Genomic DNA, 24,450 nt, shown 5'->3' with positions numbered 1-24,450 from the left:
AGTTTAAAATATGGCAAGCACTTAAAACTAAAACTAGGGAAAACAGCAATGGGTGAGGGCCTACAATATAATACAGTATTATTATAATGATCCCCAATCTGCCTGTACAAAACAAGACAGTTTAAAAGTTGTCCAGGCACTGCTTACCAGCGTGACGTGAGAAGGGATACAACCAAGAAACCTCACAGGAATACCTTGGCAAAAAACTAAAACATTGCCTACAGTTAGCAATCCCATCACAATACAGTTTCTTCCTAAAGCAAACAAAGTGTCAGGCTATATACAGCTGCAGCATGAATGAGGAGGCCTACATGGCAGGAGTTAACAGGTGTCCTCAATATCACTGCTTCTGACTGATGGGAAAGGAGGAGCCAGCAAGGGCTACGTTGAATAGCAGTGAGGGGGAAGTGTTGCCTAATGTTTCTTGCCACACATCCATCTAATAGTGTTGGCCCCAGCTTTAGGCTGCCACTTGGTTACTACAGTAAAAATCTCAACTTGCTGACTATCTTTGTATCATGCTGAAGAAAAAAGACATCATATGATCACATTAGAAAATGTCATTATTTAATTCTCAACGGTGTATGAGATGTGATACACAACTTTCCTCTATACTTGGCTAAAAATACACTGATCTGCAGTCAACGGAGATAATATGAAGACACAAGAGACCAACCTCACATTTTCTTGGTTTTATTTGATTTTTTTTCCGCTAGAATACTAGAATTTTTCTGTGTCCTGGACCGGCTTAATTTTACATTTTACCAGGCTAGAGCCATGATATAGGAAATACACTATGGTTCAACCTTGTGTATGAAGTATGCCTTCATCATGGATGTTTTGGATTAGTTGCAATTATACAATCATAATGTTATTTCTCTACCACAACAGCATCAAACACAGAATTAGATAGATTACTCATAAAAGTCAAGAGTCGGGACTAGGTATATCCATGACCACCACATTAATCTTTGTTAAAACAAGTCTGAAAAATCATTTAACAACACAGTCAGTATTTTTAAGGTATATTTACGACAATAGGTCAGAATATTTAAAGATGCATTAAATATACTTTTCATCATAATCTTAGCATTATATATTGGCTTCAAAGAAATAAAGTATTTCATGGAATCCCACAAACTATGCATCCCTGATCAGTATCTCCCAGCTGTTCAGTACCCACTGCAGCCATCTCTTTTAACTAGCCACTTGTTAATTAGACTGGAAAACAAAAACAAAAATATTTAAAATGACAAACTGCCACTGGCTGAATTACCCAGATGAGCTACAGAATTACTCAGCCACTGGCAACTTTGCTGGTCCTATCCATGTGAGATGAGATGTGGACCAGAAGAGACGCAGATCATGGTGTCAAAAACATCAGTGCTAGCAGGAGGGTGAGGGCAGGAGAAGCCACCATAGCAGGAGAAAAGCCGAAAATGCTACAACGGAAAGAATGGATGAGACCAGGAACTGCATGGTGTTCTGTTTACACCTAGCTATTAGGCCTGTTGAGATTTATAGGTGAAAGTGCCTTATGACCTTACAGGTCTACTATGTATTGGCTGTTGAAGCTAGAATTTGAAAATCCTACTTTCTAAGCATACTCTGCATTTTATTGAAATTTCTATTGTCTAATTGTAGTCTTCTTTAGATTTCTATTTCATTTTATTGCTTAATTTCAACTACAGGCTCACTTAACTAGTTGATTAGTCTTTAGTTGATTAGCCTTTACAACATCAAAGGTTTAACATTTTTTTAAACTAACAAATTTCAACAGATGTAAAATGTCTGGGTACCTGTTGTCATCTGTTGTGTGAGGAGGTGGACTGGTGGTGGTGAAGATCCTGTAAAAGACATTGCAAATCATATAAAAGGCATGTTCAAAACTAATTTCAGTTCTAAATTCTACATCTTTAAACATTATTTTAAAAACTAGAAGTTATTTCAGTGCTGAAAATTCACCGAGATGAGCACGGGCCATTATCCAGATCTTTAGGCTCATGTGCGATCGTCACTGGTGCCACCTTAGGACATGGTAGAACACTTCCATTTACTAGGGGAGTGAGATCTAGCAAAAGAAGAAAGCAAAATAACATTAAACAAAAAACCCCCACCAAGGTGAAAAAGGATTTTGATTGAATGTTTTTAATATTTCAAAACTGTTGTAAAATTTCAGGCAGATCAGTTTTACAATCCACTTCAGCAGTGAAAATATTTTTATCAGCTTGCCTTGGAAGCTGAAGACATAAACAGCACTCCCTCCCTTGAGGAAGTCTCTGGATTTCATTTCCTCCAAAGTTCCTAAATTAAATGTGCCAATCAAAGGTCCGGCAAAGACAGTTTGATTCTTCTCATCTATGAATGAAGTTCCAGTCTCACGAGGATTGCTCCAATAGGAGGGATCTGTTTAGAGAGAGCATGTAGAACATGTAACCAGAGAAAATATACTCTTGAATACAGTGTACTAAAGTGGTGACTCAATCTTTATCATTGAAGAGCTAGTTAAAAAGGGTAAACTTACTGAGGTCTGGGTTGGTGGTGAAACTCCTTTGCTTTGACATGTGGAGCTGGATACTGGGTGTTTGATCCAACAATTGGAAAGTCAGCTGCTTGTCTCGGCAAGGCCATTCCAGCTGGTCATCATATTTACCAGATAAGAGTTGCACAAACAGTCCAAAACGTTTCTGGTACAGGAAAAATGCTACCCGATAAGCATAGCCCCCACTGGAGTACTGCGGCTGGCTGTATATAATTTTCAGATCACTAGTGTTCAAAAGCTTCTCAAAATCATTGATCTGCAAGGTTACGTGTGGACACTCGATCTCGGACAGATTGATGTCATCAATTGAGAAGCCGCCTGAAGAGCTTCCTGCTCCTTTGCGAACCTCAAACTCCACCTGGAAGTCTTTGGAGGCATTCAGAGAAACATGCTGGAGCTGCCAGTGAGAAGTTGGTGGTCCTGGAGGAAGAAAATGTCACACATTCAAGGTTCATATGGGCGTTAAATAGCATGTAGAGCAGTTGATACTGATAATTATACAGGCTGACATTACCAGTGATCTGTCCCATGAGGCGGAGGGTTCCTTTAAGATCCTGTTCATCTTGAAACTCTCTGATCCAGATGTTAAGTTCGTCTGACTCGTTCCCACTGTGGTAATAGTAGAACTGGAGACACTGGACATGACATTCCCTATTGGGACGCATCCTGTGGGTCTCCAGCCAGGCTGAGTCTCCCTCCTTACCTGATGCTGTGCTAGCATGCATGAATAAACCTGCATCTTGACCTAGAACGTTGTTGTCCAAAATGAATGTATTTACATATAAGGTACATATAGTTTAAGATAACGATATATCAACAAGATTTATGTTACAAGGCTTTCCTCAAAGTCAGTTGTCCCACTTACAAGAAAGGTTAAACTTTTTGGCGAGGTTTTCATAAAATCTAAATATGGAGATTTTGAAATCTTACCATAATCACTACTTCCACTGGGTAGACTGGTGTGGTCAGAGCTAGGACCCCTGTAAACATGTGTTACCATTTCCCAGTCACTGCCACCATTTGAACAGCGGTTCATTTGACACATGGTCCCATTGGAAAAGCCGCAGTACATTTTAAATGCAACTGTTGAGTCTGTAGAGGTGAAAAAAAACAACAACACAGGATTTGCGACTATTAACTGGCTTGGGGATATCAATTTAAGTCTATAGAAGGTATTATATTGTCATCCCAATCAAGATTGGCTACAAATCATTTCCATTGTTTAATGGCCTATAAAAGAATTTTCTACTACAGCAGGAACTCATACTGGTAGACTGGAATGTTTTAACTATGCAGTTGTACAATGACAATGACTCTCACAGTATAACTGCCTCAAAGGGAAGAGCTTTTTCCACAAAATCTAACTTTGTAATCACTTGTTATAAATGGTCAATACTTTGACAGAAATGTCTTGGCTATTTATTAGCGGTGACCAGTCGCCAGGGAACCAGTGGAGCGTCTAGGAAGTTACTGTTCAAGGCCAATAAGTACTCTAGCACATAACCATTTGTGAAATGGCAAATTGTCATTTCTACAGTTTTTCTTTTTTATGTAGATTAAACAAATGAGATATAAAGTGTTAATTAGAGAGCTTTAGAGGTGCTGGAAGGCGGATTGTGTTACCACTTGACAGAGACAGCCTAGCTGTTTCCCCCTGTTTACAATATTTTGTAATGGATCTTCTCATCTAAGTCACCACCAGAAAGTGAAAGAGCACCTTTCATATTTAGGTTTAGTTGCCTAAACGTGCTTCAGATCTGTCACCTCAAACCATAGAGGTGACAGATCAAATAATGGTCACATGAAGCAATTTTGTTCAGAAAAATGAATAAAAAGGACACAAAAACGATAATTACATCTCTAAAACACACAAAATATATGACTATTTTAATGCAAAAATTACTTTTTGTGGATAACAGCATATTGTGTATTATTACATAAATTTTAGTCACTGAAAAAAAACAAAACCGAAAACTTACTGCATTTGTAGTGGAGGTTCAGCTCCAGAATATCACTGGGAGACATATCCAGTCTTTGACCAATCACATTCTGGAATTTTGCGTCTTTGGTGATAATTGTAGACCCATTGCCATTGGTGAATGCATCTTTGCCATAGTGCATCACTGACCAGTAGTCGTATGGGACTCCCTGAGTGGTACTGTAATAGCTACTAACTTTATAAAAGTTATGCTGGAAACCTAGGTGACACATATCAAAACAAACCATTAATTACTGTATTGAAAAACCAAAAGAGCAGCAAAGATGGGTAAAGAATAACTCACTAATTATTCATTAGACAAAATTAGTTTTTAACACAATTTGATCTGTTGATTGGTTAATTTTTAATACTTTCAATAATACAGCGTTTAATTTTACAGTTACTAAGGTCCTGATATGTTTACGTAAATAATGTTTGATTAATTTATTTATGTGCAACCCCTTCTGGGACTTTCATTTACCTTGACACCTGTGACACATTCAAGATAAATAACTGAACGTAAAGAACAGAAATATTATTAAACAAGTCTTATTAAAACCTGCTTGGATGTTTTCAAATGCAATGGTCACATAATCATCTCTATCATATCTGGTCTGTTCGTGGAAGAAGCCAAGAGCGTGGAGAAATTCATGTTCAACTGTGGAAATCTCATCACAGAATGCGCCAATAGAGAGGTTCTGTCCAGAGAAGGACATTCGCCCAACATAAGAGAAACATCTGTAACAGAAAAAGGACTCTTCAGTAAAAGTCACATTGATACCATTATGCAATCTGGGTGACCAAAGTGTAATTTTACTGTTACAGAAGTTAGAATGTACAAATGGATATTTGAAGTTAGAGTTGCAATCAACAGTTATTTTACATAACTTCAATCTGTCAGATGATGTCAGATGGTAACGTGTCAACAAAAACATTAAAGAAGAAGACTGTAAGTCTGCCAGTAAACATGGATGTAAAAAAAAATGCAGGTTTTAGATTTTTCTAATGTTTTATGAGGACTAGACCTCAAGGATTCACACAGTGTGTCTTGGTAAGTAACAGTGAACACAGACTTTGTTTTGAAAAAAATACTCCACATGGCACCTTTAACAACAGCTGTTTTGTGCAACTAAAATAAAAAAATACAATACATACCCATTTAACTTAACCACAGAAATGTAATAGAACTCAGAGTCTCTTGGTTTGAAGTCAATGCATGACTTCAACCTGAACTGGTCGAAGGCTCTCAGGATGACACCTTTAGCATTCATCTCTTCCATTGTTCATGGCAATTGTGTTATGGGGAAGAACAAAGAAATGACAATGTAAATGCAGCTGACAGAAGGTAGATAACACATTTTTCCAGACGCTCAGGTGGAGAGGTGGAGTCACTGTTTTGCACAACTATGTTGACCTAAGTTCTGAAACATTTCCTTAAGCCAGATATCTTTGTTCAATGTGCAGCTGGTTTTCTTTTCACTGAAGGGAACTGCTGTGGCTCCTCTGTGGCAACAGGCTCCTACTGATTGATTCTTACTGAACTGTACTGCCTGGTGTACAATCATGTAACATATTTCACTAACTTCCCTAAGCAGTGCAGCCACCCGGAGAGCACATCCCATAGGTGTAGTTTTTTCAGTCACATACACATAGTCTGCTTATACAAGAAAAATGTATATTTACCAAGGTCTTTTCCCAAAACATATGGGACTGGGGATGTCCACAGTGAGTCCTCACCAAGGATGACACTCCTTTGCATGTTCGGTGACTAAGATTTGTAAGAAATATTTTGGGTGACACAAAAATTCATACATACACATTTATCCTTTTTTTTAATAAGTTAGCTAAAAAAATTATAAACTTACCGCTAGAATATCATCATATGAATCTAAGATAAAGCACAAAAAGTGAGTGTTTTTTTTTTAACAAAGAAATCAATAACTAGTTGTTAATGGCACTTAATTACTGTGCCTATAAGGCCACAACAAAGGTGCTTTGTCAAATGTGAAGCTGACATATCTTACCACAGGATTCATTTAATGATATGAAGATGTTTAACTTTACCCTTGTTTATATCTGGAATATCCTTGTCTTCACCAATTTCTACAAAAAATAAATGAATAAAAATGAATGAAAATTAAACTAAGTGAATGAAAAGTTATTAAGTTTAATTTTGTGAAATAAAATAAATAATAAATAACTTACCCACTATCTCTGGTCCATTCTGTAAAAATGAATATATGAACACATCAACCTAATGATTTAATTCTAAGACATATAACATAAGTCATAAAATCAAAAGTATATCCTCCTGTTACTATTACTACACTGGTCTCCAAGATTTGAAAATTCAAATTAGTTACATGTTTGATTTCTGTGCTCATGATTTAGTAGCATTTCAACAGTGTAAAGTCAAAAAAATCAACATCAAATCAATAAATTACTGCTTAACCACTTTTTAAAAAAAAGGTGTACAGTCATATAACAATAAATAAACTCTTACTGGGTTTTGACAGAGTGCCAAGAAAACTGCCAAGTTCAGAAGAAGAAAAATGCAGGTCTTCATTCTTGTAGTATGTCTTGGACCAAACTTAAATCAGATCTCATATGAAGAACCATGTTTAAAAATAAATAAATAAATAAAAAATCAAGATATATTATTACTGAAATGCAGTAAAGCTACAATACATTTTAGTTAATTTTCATTTAAATTAATCTGAGAATTCAGCTTAATTTGCATTTAAAGAGGATAGAAAATGTCACTCATGTTTACCTTCTGCCACCCTGACTGTCTATTCAGCAACTGTTCATGAGAGGCTTTGGCTGTAACAGGAAAGTATTGAGTGTACATGAGCTTACTTACAAAACAAACCAGGAGAACGAGACGAGAATTTAACATGCATGCTTGATGCATGACGAATAACTACTGTTTAGGTATTCAGACAGCATACCAAAAGTACTGCAATGTGACAACTACCTGAACACAACAGGTTGTTGAGATATTTGTGTGCTAAAGATGATGGGAAATTCCTGTACCTCCAGACATTATACATTTTTTCAGGTATAAAAAACATAATCATTATATTTTTTATTATTGTCACTAACAGTAGGGCATTAGCCCCCTTAGCTTCTTCATTGTTATATATCTCATTGTGTAATTAAACTTAACAGAAAATGGAAATCCAACACTAGACAAATTAATCTGTTTAAAATTTTGTGGTCTTGAGTCCTGTGGCTGATAGTTTTTCATTTATCAAATTTATTGACAGGATACCTGAATGAATGTTCATTTTGGGTACCCCTTGCAGATTACAATAAGACTAAGTGTTGACAGCTATGTTAACAGCTCTGTGAGGCTTTACTTAAGCACTGCGTCAGCATGCTAACAGGCTCACAATGACAATGCAAACACGTGGATGCTTAGCAGGTACAGTGTGTAAGCTTGCTTGAAAATGAGTCCATAAGAAAAAAGTATAAATAAAACAATTATTTAGAACTAGACACTTCCCCTGCCTGAGAATGATGCGGTGTGCTGTGCTGTCCCATTCATTGTCTCTACTGTTACTGTAAAGCAGAAACCAAAATATATTCATGGCCTTTGTAAATGAGTAAAAGAATGATAAAAGAGAGGGTGGGAGAAGAAAAAGAGAGGGAGCGTAGGATGGATAGAAAAGGGTCTGATTCACAATATCATGAACATACTTATCGCAGTTCAACACAGACTGACCAAAGACTGGAAATGACACAGAGCATCGGCTAACAATCAGGAGGGAGCACAATCAGCTAATACCGACCTCACAGTACAAACTAAGAATGGTAACCTTGGAAACAACAGAATATCCCATATCATAAGAACCTAAAGTTAAAACAATAATTGGCTATGGTTTCTTCTGTTAAACATACACATAATTCAGATGCCATTACAGATTTGAAATTCATTCATAAAATCACTCACTAAAAATACAGCTTTAAGACAGAGTCAGCAACAGTCTAAATGAACAGCACTATGTCATATTAGTATCACATCTTATGTCATATGAATTGACTCAGTTTGACCTTATTCACTGTATAATGGAGAAGTTCTGGCTAATTGAATCCTGTTAAAGACACCAAATTGCTGCCAAAATATGAGCACTAATAAGTTAATACAAAGAATTAAACACTAAAAAGTACAAGATTTTCTTCATCCAAGTGACAAAATTAAATGAGAAACATCTGAGAAAAGGGACAAAGAAATCCTTTGACTTCAACATGTATTTATTAATTGTTTTAAAAGATACCACTTCTTTTTAAAAAAAACAGATACCAGCACATGCTCAGACAGTTTCTCCAGGGTTTGGATTCAGGTATGTCAATAGCACATAGCTCAGTAGGAAGAACTTAATCATTATTGTTCAACCTGGTAGACTTAACACATCTATTTTTTTTTCACAGTGGTTACTGCGTTCATCATCACCACTAGCTGGAAAAATGAAGCAAATATACCCAAACTGGGTGCATCTTTACAGTCGTCTGAGCTGTCTGAGTCGTCTCTCTGCCAGGCTTCCTTCCCTTACCCTGTCCACCACGCAATTAAAAAAAAAAAAAAAAAAAAAAAATGGTACGAACCCACCTACACTTAAACCTGACCAAAAGACCCCACGCCGCTTGATTCTGTCCGCGATTGACCGCACTTAGCTCTTTACAGGGGTGGGAAAAAAATCCCCGTCGGGAGGCCTCCCTATGTGCCAACGCCAAAAAACGTAAGAATCGCAAAACTTTTCCTCACCACACCTACTTCAACCCAGAAAGGTCCTATTCCAGTCTCCCCTTGGAACGAAACTTGGCAGAGCGAGACGAGTCAGTGTTTGACTCAAAGTCCAACTCACCCTCCCTGTACAATAAAGCTATCAAAATTTGGCTGGTGATGATGAACAGCAGTGCAACTATGCTCAGAACACAGGCTGAACACTATTAAAAAAACTTACCAACTTACTGACCTAACAATGATTTTACCCAATATCAAAAAATGTGATTGCAAATGTATCTCAGATGCCAATACAGATTTTGAATGCATTCATAAAACATCATCCATGGGCTGAATAACTGCTTGAGAAAGCCAACATCAGAAACACATTCACAAAGTTTCATTTGCACTTTCCTGAGACTGTGTCCTCTTGAGGCATCACAAGTGAAGAGTTGGTAAAACTTTGGTTCCAACAACAGAGTTAATAAATAGTCACAGTCTGTGCTTAATCAGCACTTGAGCTTCACAATGCAGAAAATCATCCCATCCACCTCCTAGATGCAGCAGACTCACTTCCTGGTCGTGTCATGTAGTTTGAAGAGCAGCTTGCAGACTTGTGAGATGTGGGCTGCAACAGTCCTTCAGAGGTGAAGTCCAAAGATCTAGGTGGTGTCCAGGGCTTGGTGGATCAGGTCACAAGATTCCCTTTCCAGCCTTCCTTAAGGTTGGACATATGATTTAAACAGAGAAAAAAACAATCATTAATAACAAATAAAAAGCAAACAGACTACAGCAAACCCTCAACATGACCTCAGATCTCACCTTTGTTTGCTGCTCTCTCACTTCCCCTGACTCTGGTGTCTGCCGCTTTCACAGACTGTTGTGGAACAGTCCAGTGCATCCATCCCTGCAGGGTGGAAAGTCTGCTGGGAGTCTCCGAAGTCATCTATCCATCAGTCCATTAACTCAAAACTTCATCACATTCCAGTTCTGTATCGCCTGCAGAACTCCTCCTCAGCATGTTCTGCCATGGTCTTGTGATTTTTGGAAACCCTTCCACAGAGGCTCAGCAGTAGGTAGCAAGCCCAATGTCCTGACATACATGGAGACAGTCTGAGAAGATGCTATTGTCTTCTACTGCACTTTCCACCTTTTACAGACTAACATCAACAGGTTGACAGCTCCATGTCTTGGCTCAGAGACAGAAAAGTCCAAATGTAAAGTAAAAAAAAAAAAAGACAACTAATAATCAAGCACTACAGAGTACAAGGTTTTCTTCATCCAAGTGACAAAGTTAAATCAATTCACAATGACAAAAAAATTTAAGAAAAATGATAACTATGAAAACAAAACCTACACATAAATATGTATAGTCAAATAAATAACATAACAAGTATATGGAAAATGGTGCTAAAAGACTTGGGCTCAGAGACAGAAAAGTCCAAATGTAAAGCATTAAAAAAAAAAAAAACAAACAAAAAAAAACCACCCCACACAAATGATCAAGCACTACAAAACAAAAACTTAAGAAAAAGGATAACTATGAAAACAAAAGAATAAAAAAAAAACACATAAATATGTAAAGTCAAATTAAAATAAATAACATGACAAGTATATGGAAAAGGTGCTAAAGGACAGAGGACTGACAATTTGAGAGCAACATGTACAACAGACAATATAAACGTAAATAGCATGGATAAAGAGAGTAACACCATCACTGGAAGTTCAGCCACAGAATAAAGCCTCAGTTCACACATAATCGAACTACAGCAGCTACAGAATAATTTAAGCAGAATTTATGGTCTGTCCAGACTTCAACATGTCTTCTTCACTATGTTTCTTCAAGCACTGGAACAAGGCAATAACTGTGCCTTCCCCCTCTAGTGTCTTTGATATGGTTTTTAAAACATAGTGAAAGGTTTCTCTACCATCTGTAAAGATCTTTTCAGGTTTGCCTTCTGAAATGGCTGTCACTCTGTTCACATTTGTTTATAAAGATTAGCAATTCTACTTCAAGACAAAGCCTGTTATCCTTAAGACCTTCTCTTCAATTCAGCCCATGACAATGTCTCATTTCAAGTATCTCAATAGCACGCAGCTCAGTAGGAAGAACTTAATCATGATTGTTCGACCTGGTAGACTTGACACATCTATTAGGTTTTCACAGTGGTCAATGTGTTCATTATCACCATTAGATGGAGAATGAAGCAAACATACCCAAACTGGGTGCATCTTTACAGTCGTCTGAGCTATCTGAGTCGTCTCTCTGCCAGGCTTCCTTCCCTTACCCTGTCCACCACACAATTAAAAAAAAAAAAAAAAAAAGTAGGAACCTTAAACCTACACTTAAACCTGACCCAAATAACCCCACGTCGCTTGATTCTGTCCGCGATTGACCGTACGCAGCTCTTTACGGGGTGGGAAAAATTCCCATCGGGAGGCCTCCCTATGTGCCGACGCCAAAAAACGTAAGAATCGCAAAACTTTTCCTCACCACACCTACTTCAACCCAGAAAAGTCCTACTCCAGTCTCCCCTTGGAACGAAACTTGGCAGAACAAGACGAGTCAGTGTTTGAACTCAAAGTCCAACTCACCCTCCCTGTACAATAAAGCTTCTATCAAAATTTGGGTGGTGATGATGGACAGCAGTGCACCTATGCTCAGGACACAGGCTGAATACTTTTAAAAAACAACTCTTACTTTGAAGGATCCTCAGTCCATATACATGAGACCTGCCTGTGTAACTCCACCATTTACTGATGGAACACTAACTCACTGATCTAACAATGATTTTACTCAATGGCAAAAAATGTGATTGCAAATGTATCTCAGATGCCAATACAGATTTTAAATGAATTCATAAAACATTATCCATGGGCTGAATAACTGATTGAGAAAGCCAACAGAAACACATTCACAAAGTTTACAAAGTTTCGTTTGCACTTTCCTGAGACCGTGTTCTCTTGAGACATCACAAATGAAGAGCTGGTAAAACTTTGGTTCCAACAACAGAGTTAATAAATGGTCAGTCTGTTTAATCAGCACTTGAGTTTCACTACGCAGAAAATCAGCCCATCCACTTCCTAGATGCAGCAGGCTCACTTCCTGGTCGTGTCCTGTAGTTTGAAGAGCAGCTTGCAGACTTGTGCGATGTGGGCTGCAACAGTCCTTAAGAGGTGAGGTCCTGAGAGGTAGGCGGTGTCCAGGGCTTGGTGGAGGAGGTCAGGCCACAACATTCCCCTTCCAGCCTTCCTTAAGGTTGGATATATGATTTGATCAGAGAACAAAAAAAAAAACAATCATTAGAAAAAAGTAACAAGTAACAGACTAAAGCAAACCTTCAACATGACCTCAGATCTCACCTTTGGTTGCCGCTCTCTCACTTCTCCTGACTCATGCCTTCCTCACTCTGTTTCTTCAAGCGTCTCCTTGCTGAATAACCACTTTAGAAGGCCAACATCACAGATCCAGCTGTGTTTTGTTTCCACTTTCCTGAGCAGCTTGCAGATTTGTGCGATGTGGGTTGCAACAGTCCTTCAGAGGTGAGGTCCAGAGATCTAGGCGGTGTCCAGGGCTTGGTGGAGGAGGTCAGGCCACAACATTCACTTTCCCGCCTTCCATAAGGTTGGATATATGACTCAGAGAAAAAAAAACAAAAACAATCATTAGCAATAAGTAAAAAGCAAACAGACTAAAGCAAGCCTTCAATATGACCTCAGATCTTACCTTTGGTTGCTGCTCTCTCACTTCCCCTGACTCTGGTGTCTGCTGCTCTCACAGACTGTTGTGGAACAGTCCAGTGCATCCATCCCTGCAGGGTGGAAAGTCTGCTGGGAGTCTCTGAAGTCAGCTATCAGTCCATTAACTCAAAACGTCATCACATTCCAGTTCTATATTGTCTGTGGAACTCCTCCTCAGCATGTTCTGCCGTGGTTTTGCGATCTTTGTGAATTAGTAAGTCCAATGTCCTGATGTACATGGAGACAGTCTGAGAAGATGCTATTGACTTCTACTGCACTTTCCACCTTTTACAGACTAACATCAACAGGTTGACAGCTTCATGTCTTGGCTCAGAGACAGAAAAGTCCAAATGTAAAGTAAAAAAAAAAAGACAACAAATAATCAAGCACTATAGAGTACAAGGTTTTCTTCATCCAAGTGACAAAGTTAAATCAATTTACAATGACAAAAAAATTTAAGAAAAATGATAACTATGAAAACAAAACCTACACATAAATATGTATAGTCAAATTAAAATAAATAACATGACAAGTATATGGAAAATGGTGCAAAAAGACAGAGAACTGACAATTTGGGAGAAATGTGTGCAACAGATAATGTAATAGTAATAGCATGGATAAAGAGAGTAATACCATCACTGGAAGTTCAGCCACAGAATAAAGCCTCAGTTCACTCAGAATCGAACTACAGCAGCTACAGAATAATTTAAGGAGAATTTATAGTCTGTCCAGACTTCAACATGTCTTCTTCACTGTGTTTCTTCAAGCACTGGAACAAGGCAATAACTGTGTCTTCCCCTCTAGTGTCTTTGACATGGTTTTTAAAACATAGTGAAAGGTTTCTCTACCATCTGTAAAGATCTTTTCAGGTTTGCCCTCTGAAATGGCTGTCACTCTGTTCACATTTGTTTATAAAGATTAGCAATTCTACTTCAAGACAAAGCCTGTTATCCTTAAGACTTTCTCTTTAATTCAGCCCATGACAATGTCTCATTTCAAGTACATCAATAGCATGTAGCTCACTAAGAGCAAATTAATCATTATTATTGAACCTGGTAGACTTGACACATCTATTAGGTTTTCACAGTGGTCACTGCGTTCATCATTACCACTAGATGGAAAAGTAATATACCCAAACTGGGTGCATCTTTACAGTCGTCTGAGCGATCTGAGTCGTCTCTCTGCCAGGCTTCCATCCCTTACCCTGTCTACCACGCAATTTAAAAAAAAAAAAAAAAAAAGAACCTTAAACCTGACCCAAATAACCCCACGCCCCTTGATATTTCAGTGAATCTTGTCTGCGATTTACCGTGCATAGAGCTTTACAGGGGTGGGAAAAATTCCCCTGCCGGGAGGCCTCCCTATGTGCCGACGCCAAAAAACCTAACAATTGCAAAACTTTTCCTCACCACACCTACGTCAACCCAGAAAGGTCCTACTCCAGTCTCCCCATAGAACGAACCTTGGCATAGCGAGACGAGTCAGTGTTTGACCTCAAAGTCAACTCACCCTCCCTGTAGAATAAAGCTTCTATCAAAATTTGGGTGGTGATGATGGACAGCAGTGCAACTATGCTCAGGACACAGGCTGAATACTGTTAGAAAACAACTCTTTGGAGGATCCCAAGTCAATCTACATGAGACCTGCCTGTGTACCTCCACCATTTACTGATGAAAAACTTCACAACTCACTGACCTAACAATGATTTTACACAATATCAAAAAATGTGATCACAAATGTATCGCAGATGCCAGATTTTAAATGTATTCATAAAACATCATCCATGGGCTGAATAACTGCTTGAGAAAGCCAACATCAGAAACACATTTACAATGAGATCAAAATAGCAATATTCTATCAATAATTCCATCTAGACCAGTCAAAATACAGGCAAGTCATTATCAAAGTCTTGGTCCTAATCAGTTATGATGATCTTAGAGAAGTTATCGCCAGGAAATAACATGGTTAATCAACGGATTAAAAGAATTTACAGGGAAGCACATGTGGAAACAGTAAAAAAATTAAAAGCATAATAATAAATAAATAAAAATTCAGATTTTGCTTAAACTAAAATACAGCACCTACTTGGAAGAAACGCCATCAGAGCCTAAGAGATGGCCAGCACACCAACATGACGGCTGTAGATACCTCCTTGCTCACACTCTACCTTTTACCTCAACAGTAATCACTTCTATATACAGTGGACCTATGACACACATTCTTTTCTTACTTCAGTTGTGAGGACATACTGAAGCATAATGCCTTAGGTCCTTATCCTAATCTGACCTTTTTTTTTTTTTTTTTAAACAGCTGCCTGTGTTATTTGTCCTTCCACACTTGTGACTATGGTCACAAGTTCAAGTTAATTTGTCTTATTTGAAGCATTTTGTCATGTGATATAACTACAGATATATATCACTATATATTCTGCCAATCATCTGTCAACTTTGGAAATTTGGTGTTTAGGTTGATCTGATCTGCCAATAAAACTAATGGGGGGGGGGGGGGGGCAAAATCAGACCGAACACAGGGTCCCCAAATCACCCCACATAAAGCTAATGGGGATGGGAGAGGCCAAAATCAAACATATTAGACAGAGAGAGCCAGGCCCTAAACAGCCCCAATGCTGGGCCCCCAGATCAACCTCTAGAAGGCTGATTAAAGGGAGGGAGAGAGAGACAGAGGTGTGAGTGTGAGTCTATATGTATGTGTGTGAGAGACAGAAGGACAGAGACTGGCACAATAGCCGAAATAAGGTAAAGTGATGGCACGGTGGCAGAGCAAACATCACATAACACATACCTCTTGAAGATGGATGGACAGCAGCCAGGTTGGAAGGATGGACAGGAACAAATTCTGTAGGAGAAAAAGTTATGGCACGGCGGCCAGACATCCCAGCATCAAAGAAGTGAAAGTCGCATACCTCGTATAGCCTCTTGATCCCACGTGGTCAAAATCGACGAGCAAACAATAATCGAGCAAACAACAAACAATCAAACAAACAACCGCCCGACCAACAGAATAATAGAGAGAGAAAGACAACCGATGGCAGCCACACTGGATGGACAGGAACAAATTCTGTAGAAGGAAAAGTTATGGCATGGCGGCCAGACATCCCAGCATCAAAGACATGAAACTCATACCTCGTATAGCCTCTTGATCCAACGTGGTCAAAATCGACGCTACAAAGCAAGAGAGGGTTAGAGTGCAAGAGAGTGCGTGAGGGAGAGAGAGGCAAATGGTCGGGCGGACAAATAATTATGGCATGGTGGCCGTGTGTGAGACAGAAAGAAAAAGAGGGTGAGACAGATCGGCACAGTGGCCGTGTGTGTGTGTATGTGTTTGTATGTGTTTATATGTGTTTATATGTGCATGTGTAAGTGTGTATGTGTGTGTGTGCGCGTGCGCGCAAGGGACACACGCACACACAAACACACCCCAGCAGCAGAATAAAAACTTCACTTACAATTAGTTGATTTCTTCTCATGCTGATCTGTTTGTGGACCTGAAAGAAGAAGAAAAAACAGCTCAGTCTGAGTCTGCAGGTGAGAGCCAGTTGACCCATGACGACACGGAGTGGACTGATCCTGTCCAACACTCACACTCTGTGGACATCAGTTCACTGAATATAAATCCATCTGTGTGAAGCTTCATACACACACCTCACACTGAACAGGGAATAATAATTTCTCCTGCTGTGATCGAGCTTATGGACCATTCCTGTCATAGTTATTGATCATATTGGAGACTGCATTGTGAGTGAGGATGACTGTGGTGCAGCTGAAAGATGAAGATTTTCAGACTGACTGCAGGTAGTTTAGAGATCAGCAGCATGTTCTCTTCACTGAGCAGCATTTCACAATCTTTAAATATTGTTTTTCGATAAAATTCTGCTCAACGAGTAAAACGGAAAATCAACACTGATCAAACTGATTACGGTATTTTACCGTCCGAGCTTCACTCAGAGCGAAATACTGCCCTCAGCTTCACCTTCACCCAGGCCGCTGCTGCACCTGTGAGCCAAAGCAGCAGGCGCTGAGGGTTTATTAACGTGAACTGAGGAGGCCGCTGAGGCCTAATTATCTCTGTGCGGCTGCGCTGTCCCACGTGTCATATTCATCCTTTATCTTTACCACATGAACCACAACACGGTCCATAATTTAAATATGTCAAACCACCAAGACTGAAGGAATATTTACTACAGAACCAGGGGAGCTCCACCTTAAAACTTAACCCCAGGTAGCACCAGCGCAACATGGCACCGTAAACTGTGACTGTTTAGGGAACCATGTCGTTGGCGCGCTCGTTGGGGCTCCTCTGAAATCCTGGATTGAAATGTTGTGTGTACTCACTTTTTAGTCCAGAAGGCCGTTTCCAAGCCGTCTATCCAAGGTGAGCGGTGCGATGGAGACACGCGCACTGACGTTGTGTCCGCGAGCGTGTGCGCGGGCGTGAGCATAAAGTGGCGTCTGTGGCTCACCAGGTAGAAAGGCCCCGGGCGCCTCTGTTGCAGCATCTGAAGCAAAGAAATTCACCGTCTGATACACCTGGTCTGTTTCCCTCAGTGTGCTCACACTGTCTCCATAGTCACTCAGAAACTCGGTGGAAGTCTGCGTTCCGCGCACACGCGCTCTCCTCTCCACCAAATCGGCGCGGTAATGGCGGACTCGATGCATGGTGTGGTGGTCACAGTGGTGCCGTGGTTTAGCTGAACTACGAGCTGAAACCAGCTCCAACACACGGCTCAGCGTCCGGTTCTATCAGGTTACACTTTGCCTCAAAGTCTCGGGTCTTCACCTGATGAACAACAGTATTTCACAGATTTGAATAAACTCACAACAAGCACCTCCGTATTCCCCTGTTTCTAGCGTCCTCCCGGCATGCACCTGCCGTTTTTAAAACCCACCCTCTAACAACCAGGTGGGTCGTCATCTCTGATTGGCTAATGATTGGCCAGTGATAATTGAGCCAGACCATAAAATCACAGGTCACGTATTACGTAACAAAACAGAGAAACCAATAGGGGTGTGCAATATTGCAAAATTTGATATGATCCCAAACCAAGTAAATACAGGGCCAGTACTGATGATATCCATACCAATATCAATATGTTTTTACTCAGAAAAGAAGTTTATCTACTTTTGTGTAGGGCGGAGCAATGCGTCATAATTTATGAAGTGAATGCAATATGCAAACTTGAATGAAAATTGAAAATTTGAATTTTCATGATCATTGAATGATTTTATGATTTTCAATTTTCAGTTAGTTGATTTTGATTATGATCATAATAAAACACAGGACAAAGATTTTAGGCAAATACAAATACTTTTTAAGTCGGAATTTAAATTTTACAGTTAAGATTTTTGTTCCGTTTTTTGTTCAGAAACAATAATAATATATAAATACAACAATATAACAAAATAACAATATCAACACTATAAAAATATAACAAAAATTGCTTGCATTACACAGTTTTTTGTGAAAAATAAACTCAATGGGGCAAATTAAAAAAAAAAAAGCAAAAACTACTATTGGCTGTCATTCACGATCTTTGGCTAAGGTCCCCTTTTGGGCCCTGTCCCCATGTTTAGAGCCACAGATTTATTTATTGCAGTTTTACGCGAATTACGTCGCGAAAATTTATTATTTTGGAAAACTGTACATAAACATACTGAGTCCGATTGAGCTGTGTTTGTGTGTGTCTTTGCCTCGCACACTAATTAGAGGGAAATTCGAGCACACATATGACAAGCAAACAGTACACATACAAATCACTGAAGATGTGACATCTCTTTATTATGATTTAGTTGTTTTACTGATTCCATGTAACAAGTGTGATCACATAAAGCAGTTAGCTGAATTACAGAAAAAATTAGAATGAAGAGTCCTGTTGAATGAGGTGTGGAAGAATCTCCATTTCTTGATATTTCCTAACAAAAACAAAATAATGTAAGGTGGCAAAATACATTCAGGGCAATTCCACAATATGAGCAAAGCAAAATTTTTGTGTGATTTAGCTTTTGTGTCCAAACTAAATAATCAGAAACACATGCTTTGCGTGAATATACAGATTCAGTAACTGAAAATTTCAGATTTATTTGACAAAAGCCATGATATTAAAAAGAACACTTTAGCTCAGAATTTTACTGCTAATTACAAAAACTCTTGAACTTACCCTGAGCCACATGGGTCTTTGTCGTAGTTGTTTGGATAGGTGGTTGTAAATTTTCTTGGTGGAAATTTTGGACAAGGCAGAGAGCTTTTGTGTTTCAGACTGGAAATATCTGGAGACAATATGTATGAATTTAAAATTAAGGCGAACACCTCTGAAATCTATCAATTTTAATAATTACTTGCTAAAAACTGATAAATCTGATTAGGACAAGACATAATAGCTCACCTGTCACTGAAAATAGGAAGACAGCAGTGTTCCCCTTCAGGAAATCTCGGCTCCTAATTTGCTCCAGGGAGAGAAATGATTTCACGCCATAGAATGGGTTCACATATGTAGATTCTCCATTCCTTGTAATTAGTCTTCCCATTTTACGAGGGTTGTCAAATGCAGCTTAAAAAGAAAAAAGAGAAAGTGTCCTCTTACAGATACCTATCAGTGGTTACTGTATTACAAGTAGCTGTATTGACAGATCAATATATCAGTCACAGTAGACCTTTGAGATATCTCTATTATAGACTCACTGGATGATGGATCAGTTGTTAGGGTGATTTGTTTGGACATCTGTTGCTTAATTTGAGGGTTCTTGTCCAGCATGATGCAAGTCACCTGTCTCCACCGGCAAGGCCATTGCAGCGCTGAATCATAGTCACCTGACACTAAACGAAAATAAATTCCAAAAAAAGTTTCTCGCAGAACAATTAACATCTGGAAGGCATAACCTTCTAAAGAATACATTTGAGGGCTTAGCAGATAACTGTTGTAGTCAGTGGTTGTCAAAAGTTTCTCAAAGTCCTTGATTTCCCAGACATTATGCGGACACTCAGACTCAGATAGGTTGACGTCATCAATGGAAAAGCCTCCTGAAGAGTCTTCGTCCCCTTTACGCGCCTCAAACACAACCTGGAAAGTCTTGGCTGCATTCAGAGGAACCTTGTAAAACTGCCAAGCAAAGTTTGGTGAACCTGGAGGGGGAAAATGTTTTTGGTTTTATGTTTTTCTTAGTTTTGATTTTCCATAGCTACACTAGCTGCAAGTCTCTAAAGATAGTAATGTCAGTCTGATGAAAACTGGTGACTGTGGTGGTCTTGTGATTTTTCCTACGGTGATGTTGATATTTTTGATTTTTAGTCAACTGTCTTGAAAACTAAATTTGCTACAGACATTCATGGTGTCTATAACTTGGATAGTTATAGTTATAGATCACCGTGAATCATTATGTTTTTGTTTTTTTTCTCAGAAAGTAGCATTTCATGTCTGTGTGCGTTTTCCTCACCAGTGATCTGACCCATGAGGCGGAGATTTCCTGTGGAGCCCTTCTCATCCTGGAACTCTCTGATCCAGATGTTGAGCTGGTCTGATTGGCTCCCACTATGGTAATAGTAGAACTGGAGACACTGGACATGACACTCCCTAGTTGGGCTCATCCTCTTGGTCTCCAGCCAGGCTGAGTCTCCCACCTGACCTGATGCTGTGTCAGCATTCATGAAGTAACCTGGAAAGTATTTAGGTTTAACAGTTTTCAGTTATTTATTATTGTAACTCTCATGATAGTAGTAATTTTACGTAGCCGCTGTTAAACATAAGAATTTCTAGTTTGTTAGGACAGATCAAGAAAGTTAGTTAGTTGTAATACTGTTTATAGTCAAGCTTTACCCCCCATCTCGTTCAGGTTGGTGTGGTCAGTAAAAGGCCCACCAACAGCAACGCTCATTCTCTTCCAACCTTTGGCCGAACCTTTTTTACAATAGTTCATCCCACAAATATCTGCAGTGGAGAAGTTGCAATACTCCACAAAAGAAACTGATGTGCCTGTGGTAACACAGCAGAAAAGTACATCATGATGCAGCACAGTTCAAGCAAGTCCTCTTATGTAATTTAGAATTATTGCAGAATTTTCAGCATCATGAGAGCAATCACAACTTACTGCAGTTATAAAGGCGATTCAGCTTATACACATCAATGGGGCTCATTTCCATTCGCTGGCCAATTCTGTCCTGGTACTGGGGTAGCTTAGTGGCAATTGTATTCTCAGAGTTTTTAGAAAAGAATTTTTTGCCGTAGTGCATCACTGATAAGTAGTCATATGGAGCATTAAATGTTGTACTTGAACTCGGGGATAATTTCTCAAAATTTTCCTGGAACCCTGTACACCAGATAGACACATAGTGAGACACTCTGATGTGATGTAGCAGTACACTCTTTAATTTTTTTTCTTTGGTCTTTACATAGACCGATCAGCCACAACATTAAAACCAGATTGGTGATCGGTGAACCAGGTATATTTAAAATAGGCAAAACTATTTATTTTGGGTTTTAAATTCTCAGAAACATGGGGGTTTCCACTATCTTATGATAATGTAAAACAGTGTAGTTTAAGTAAAAATCAATTGGCCTTAAGAAGTCTTCTAGCCTAATTTTGCTTTTAAATATCATAATGTAAATAATATTTAAGAAACATTTTAAAAGATGGGGGTGTCAGTGTACCGTCTTTTATGTTCTTCCAGACAATAGTTATGTAGTCGTCTCTGTCATATCTTGATTGTTCATGATATAAACCCAAAGCATGGAGAAACTCGTGCTCTACTGTACCAAGATGACCACATCGCCTACCAATGGAAACAACTTGGCCACTTTTGATAATCCGTGAAACATAAGAGTAACACCTGCAGAGAGAAGAGTGGTAAATACTTGAGCAACAAATCAGTTAAGGCTCGAGGGCCAGATTGCCATAGTAGAAGGTTAGTAGATTATGTCTGGGGAGGGGGAAAAAAAATAGAATTACCCTGGACTGCTTCTGACTGAAAGGTAGTATTCCTCAGACTGTCTGGGCTTGAAATCAATACATGACTTTAAACGGAAATGTTCAAAGGCCTGGAGAATGACTCCTTTAGAGTTCATATCTGTGCTCATAGATCATATACAAAACCACAGTTAGCATTTTCCACCAGTTTGTCTTTTGATTTGTTCATTCCTCAGTAATGAAGGGAAAGACTCCTTTGACTACCACTCACCGAGGTTCTCTTCTAACACGTAAGGAACAGGACTGCTCCACAGCTGTTCTGTATTCAAAATGGCATTCCTGGTGACTCTTGTCTTTGTCTTAATTTCCTTGGGTGAAGTTAATAGAAACAATGTCAACACGCTATACAGCAAAACAAAAATATAAATGATACACATTCCTTACTTCCATAATGTCGCCTTCAAATAAGTCCAAGCCTGGAAAGAAACAAAATCGTTATTGTTACTGTGTTACTGGAAGCAACAAAAATACAAAAAATACATTGCAGGATATTACATAAAAGTGAACAGGCGTGAACTAACAGTTAACGTTTCAGTTAAGTTGTTTCTCAGTTCCACGGTATATCTGTTTGCTACCATGCCTGTTTCCATAAGCTGTGGAGGCAGGGGGAATAGATTTTCATTTATTTAGTAAAATACATTCATTGCTAACTACAACTAAAATCTTTACTCCATATTACCTTTGTTTATTTCAGTTATGTCCAGATCCTCATCATCATCATCGATTTCTTAAAAACAAAACAGATTACATTTTGAAATTAAAACAAAAATACAGCCATGCTTCTACAGAAACTAACTGTATCTGTAAATTCTTATGTTAAATTTGTTATGCTGAAAATTGCTTAATTTCAATTATGAAAAAAAAATGTCATTTTATTAAATAAAAAGTCTCACCAATTAACAACGGCTCGAAGGACTAGAAATGAACAGAGATCATGAGACTATCAAACTGGAGTAAATTCAAACACAAATACATGACACTTTCTGTAATAAGACATATTATATAAACATTCTTACCATAGCAAGATGAAGTATGCTCAGCACAACAATAATACAGTTATACATGACTGTGAATAAATGTCCCCAAAATGGCAAAGATTGGTAAAAGTAGACTGTTGGAATGTAATGGTAAAATCAACACAGCTAAATTCTCACAAATAAAAATAATCAGTTCTTGAACCTATAGTTGCATTCCTCCCTGTAAACTCCACAGCTCTAGCAAGTATGTTTTCAACTACTCTTCGACAAGTGACGGCACAAACATGTACAGGCTAATGAACATGTCCCTCCACAAACATAAAAGTCACCAATTAAACACTGGAATCACATTTCTCCTCTAGGCCCTCTGAGAATTTAGCATATTGTTGTTTGACAAATATTACTCCTTCATTTCCCCAAGCAAAATGGGGAGCTGTGTGTGAAGAAGAGAAAGAGAAAGACACTAATGTACAACAAAACTTACTTAAAAAAGAAAAGGTCAAAAAGCTGAAACGTTTAACTGTTGTAGGGCAGTCATCAGAAATTTAAAATCTGTCATTAATGCATGTCTTTTAAATTAATATTTCATCTTCATTTCGGTGTTTGCAGGTTCACCTAAGGTATTCTTTTTCATCTTTTACGTACTTTGGAACATATGCCCCTCAACCAGTTAATCTAGTTTTTGAACTGTTGTAGAACCAATGTTGCTGGAAGCATAATCTTGTCTAAGTTTTCATCTATTCATACCAGGCTGCAAGCATGAATGGGTGTGGTGGGTACATTTCAGTGGTTGAGACAATAGAGCACATTAGAAAGCTTTGGCCTCTGTCAAACAAAAGAAACCGCATACTGTCAACACATGAAGAAAACATGATGACAGATGTATTATTAAACCTTTGACCCTAGGAGGATCTCTTGGTTTTCAAAGGAATGTGTAATCTTGGTGAAACTTATACTATAAGTTTTAGCAATTCTAGCACTATAGCTTTAGGGATACCAGTGTCTCCACCACATTAGTCCAGACTAAAATATCTCAAGAACTATGGAATTGCATAGAAATAGAAGCAGGCATTCATGGTTCCCAGATGATGTATTGTTTAGTGCTTATTAGCAAATGTTAGCATGCTAACTAAAATGAGAAACCTTATAGGCCTACTGGCTTGGAATCAGCATGCTAGCATTGTGAGAATGTTGCAGACCTTAGGGGTGGGAAGGTTCTCCCTTGCTCATTCTCTCTTCACTCCCTCGACTTGTTAGTCTGGCTTCACCATTAGGCCTACTGTAAGACTTCATCATAACCTCATGTTCCTCTTCACTATCACTTAAAGTGAAATTATTTTTACTAACAGAACTGGTATTTATATATATATATATAGAGAGAGAGAGAGAGAGAGAGAAATGTCACATGTTCTTGGTATTATTATTGACAATATTTATTTATAGTTATTTAATTCCAAGAATAAGGTTGTTTTCAAAGAACTTTATTCTTGCATTGCAACATCATAAAAAAA

At 38.6% G+C, this 24,450-nt stretch overlaps 2 protein-coding genes across 3 annotated transcripts; both read right to left on the bottom strand.

The window, feature by feature from the left end:
• Positions 1–553: 553 nt before the first annotated feature.
• Positions 554–7,427, bottom strand: LOC121186023 (meprin A subunit beta-like). The gene is made up of 16 exons (XM_041044604.1): positions 7,294–7,427; positions 7,024–7,122; positions 6,726–6,744; positions 6,585–6,623; positions 6,386–6,408; positions 6,204–6,288; positions 5,676–5,793; positions 5,080–5,258; positions 4,522–4,740; positions 3,473–3,634; positions 3,057–3,287; positions 2,525–2,962; positions 2,233–2,406; positions 1,966–2,071; positions 1,800–1,847; positions 554–1,442 (listed from the first exon to the last, which is right to left on the bottom strand). The coding sequence occupies exons 2-16, from the start codon at positions 7,084–7,086 to the stop codon at positions 1,364–1,366; spliced, it is 1,983 nt and encodes a 660-aa protein (XP_040900538.1). The 5' UTR covers positions 7,087–7,122; positions 7,294–7,427; the 3' UTR covers positions 554–1,363.
• An 11,372-nt stretch (positions 7,428–18,799) lies between these two features.
• On the bottom strand, positions 18,800–23,166 carry LOC121186024 (meprin A subunit beta-like). 2 transcript variants are annotated; one of them, XM_041044605.1, is made up of 10 exons: positions 22,979–23,166; positions 22,856–22,877; positions 22,642–22,689; positions 22,347–22,378; positions 22,174–22,270; positions 20,436–20,654; positions 19,684–20,124; positions 19,388–19,552; positions 19,163–19,271; positions 18,800–18,917 (listed from the first exon to the last, which is right to left on the bottom strand). In XM_041044605.1, the coding sequence occupies exons 1-10, from the start codon at positions 23,024–23,026 to the stop codon at positions 18,860–18,862; spliced, it is 1,239 nt and encodes a 412-aa protein (XP_040900539.1). In that variant the 5' UTR covers positions 23,027–23,166; the 3' UTR covers positions 18,800–18,859. The 2 variants fall into 2 exon arrangements, with proteins under 2 accessions (XP_040900539.1, XP_040900540.1); XM_041044606.1 differs by lacking the exons at positions 22,174–22,270; positions 22,347–22,378; positions 22,642–22,689; positions 22,856–22,877; positions 22,979–23,166 and adding an exon at positions 20,816–21,096.
• Positions 23,167–24,450: the final 1,284 nt, after the last annotated feature.

The sequence above is a fragment of the Toxotes jaculatrix genome, chromosome 8 (assembly GCF_017976425.1).
Source record: "Toxotes jaculatrix isolate fToxJac2 chromosome 8, fToxJac2.pri, whole genome shotgun sequence".
Taxonomy (NCBI): domain Eukaryota; kingdom Metazoa; phylum Chordata; class Actinopteri; family Toxotidae; genus Toxotes; species Toxotes jaculatrix.
This window is presented reverse-complemented; position numbering and strand designations above follow the sequence as displayed.

Excerpts from the sequence above, each read along its gene's own strand:
- LOC121186023 (XM_041044604.1), bottom strand. The coding sequence starts at position 7,086 with ATGAAGACCTGCATTTTTCTTCTTCTGAACTTGGCAGTTTTCTTGGCA. Across the intron at positions 6,409-6,584 it reads TATTCCAGATATAAACAAGG|ATTCATATGATGATATTCTA; the intron begins GTAAAGTTAAAC and ends GCTTTATCTTAG. Across the intron at positions 1,443-1,799 it reads CACACAACAGATGACAACAG|CATTTTCGGCTTTTCTCCTG; the intron begins GTACCCAGACAT and ends TTTCCGTTGTAG.
- LOC121186024 (XM_041044605.1), bottom strand. The coding sequence starts at position 23,026 with ATGTATAACTGTATTATTGTTGTGCTGAGCATACTTCATCTTGCTATG. Across the intron at positions 20,655-22,173 it reads CGTGTTAGAAGAGAACCTCG|GTTACTTCATGAATGCTGAC; the intron begins GTGAGTGGTAGT and ends AATACTTTCCAG. Across the intron at positions 19,272-19,387 it reads CTTCCTATTTTCAGTGACAG|ATATTTCCAGTCTGAAACAC; the intron begins GTGAGCTATTAT and ends TATTGTCTCCAG.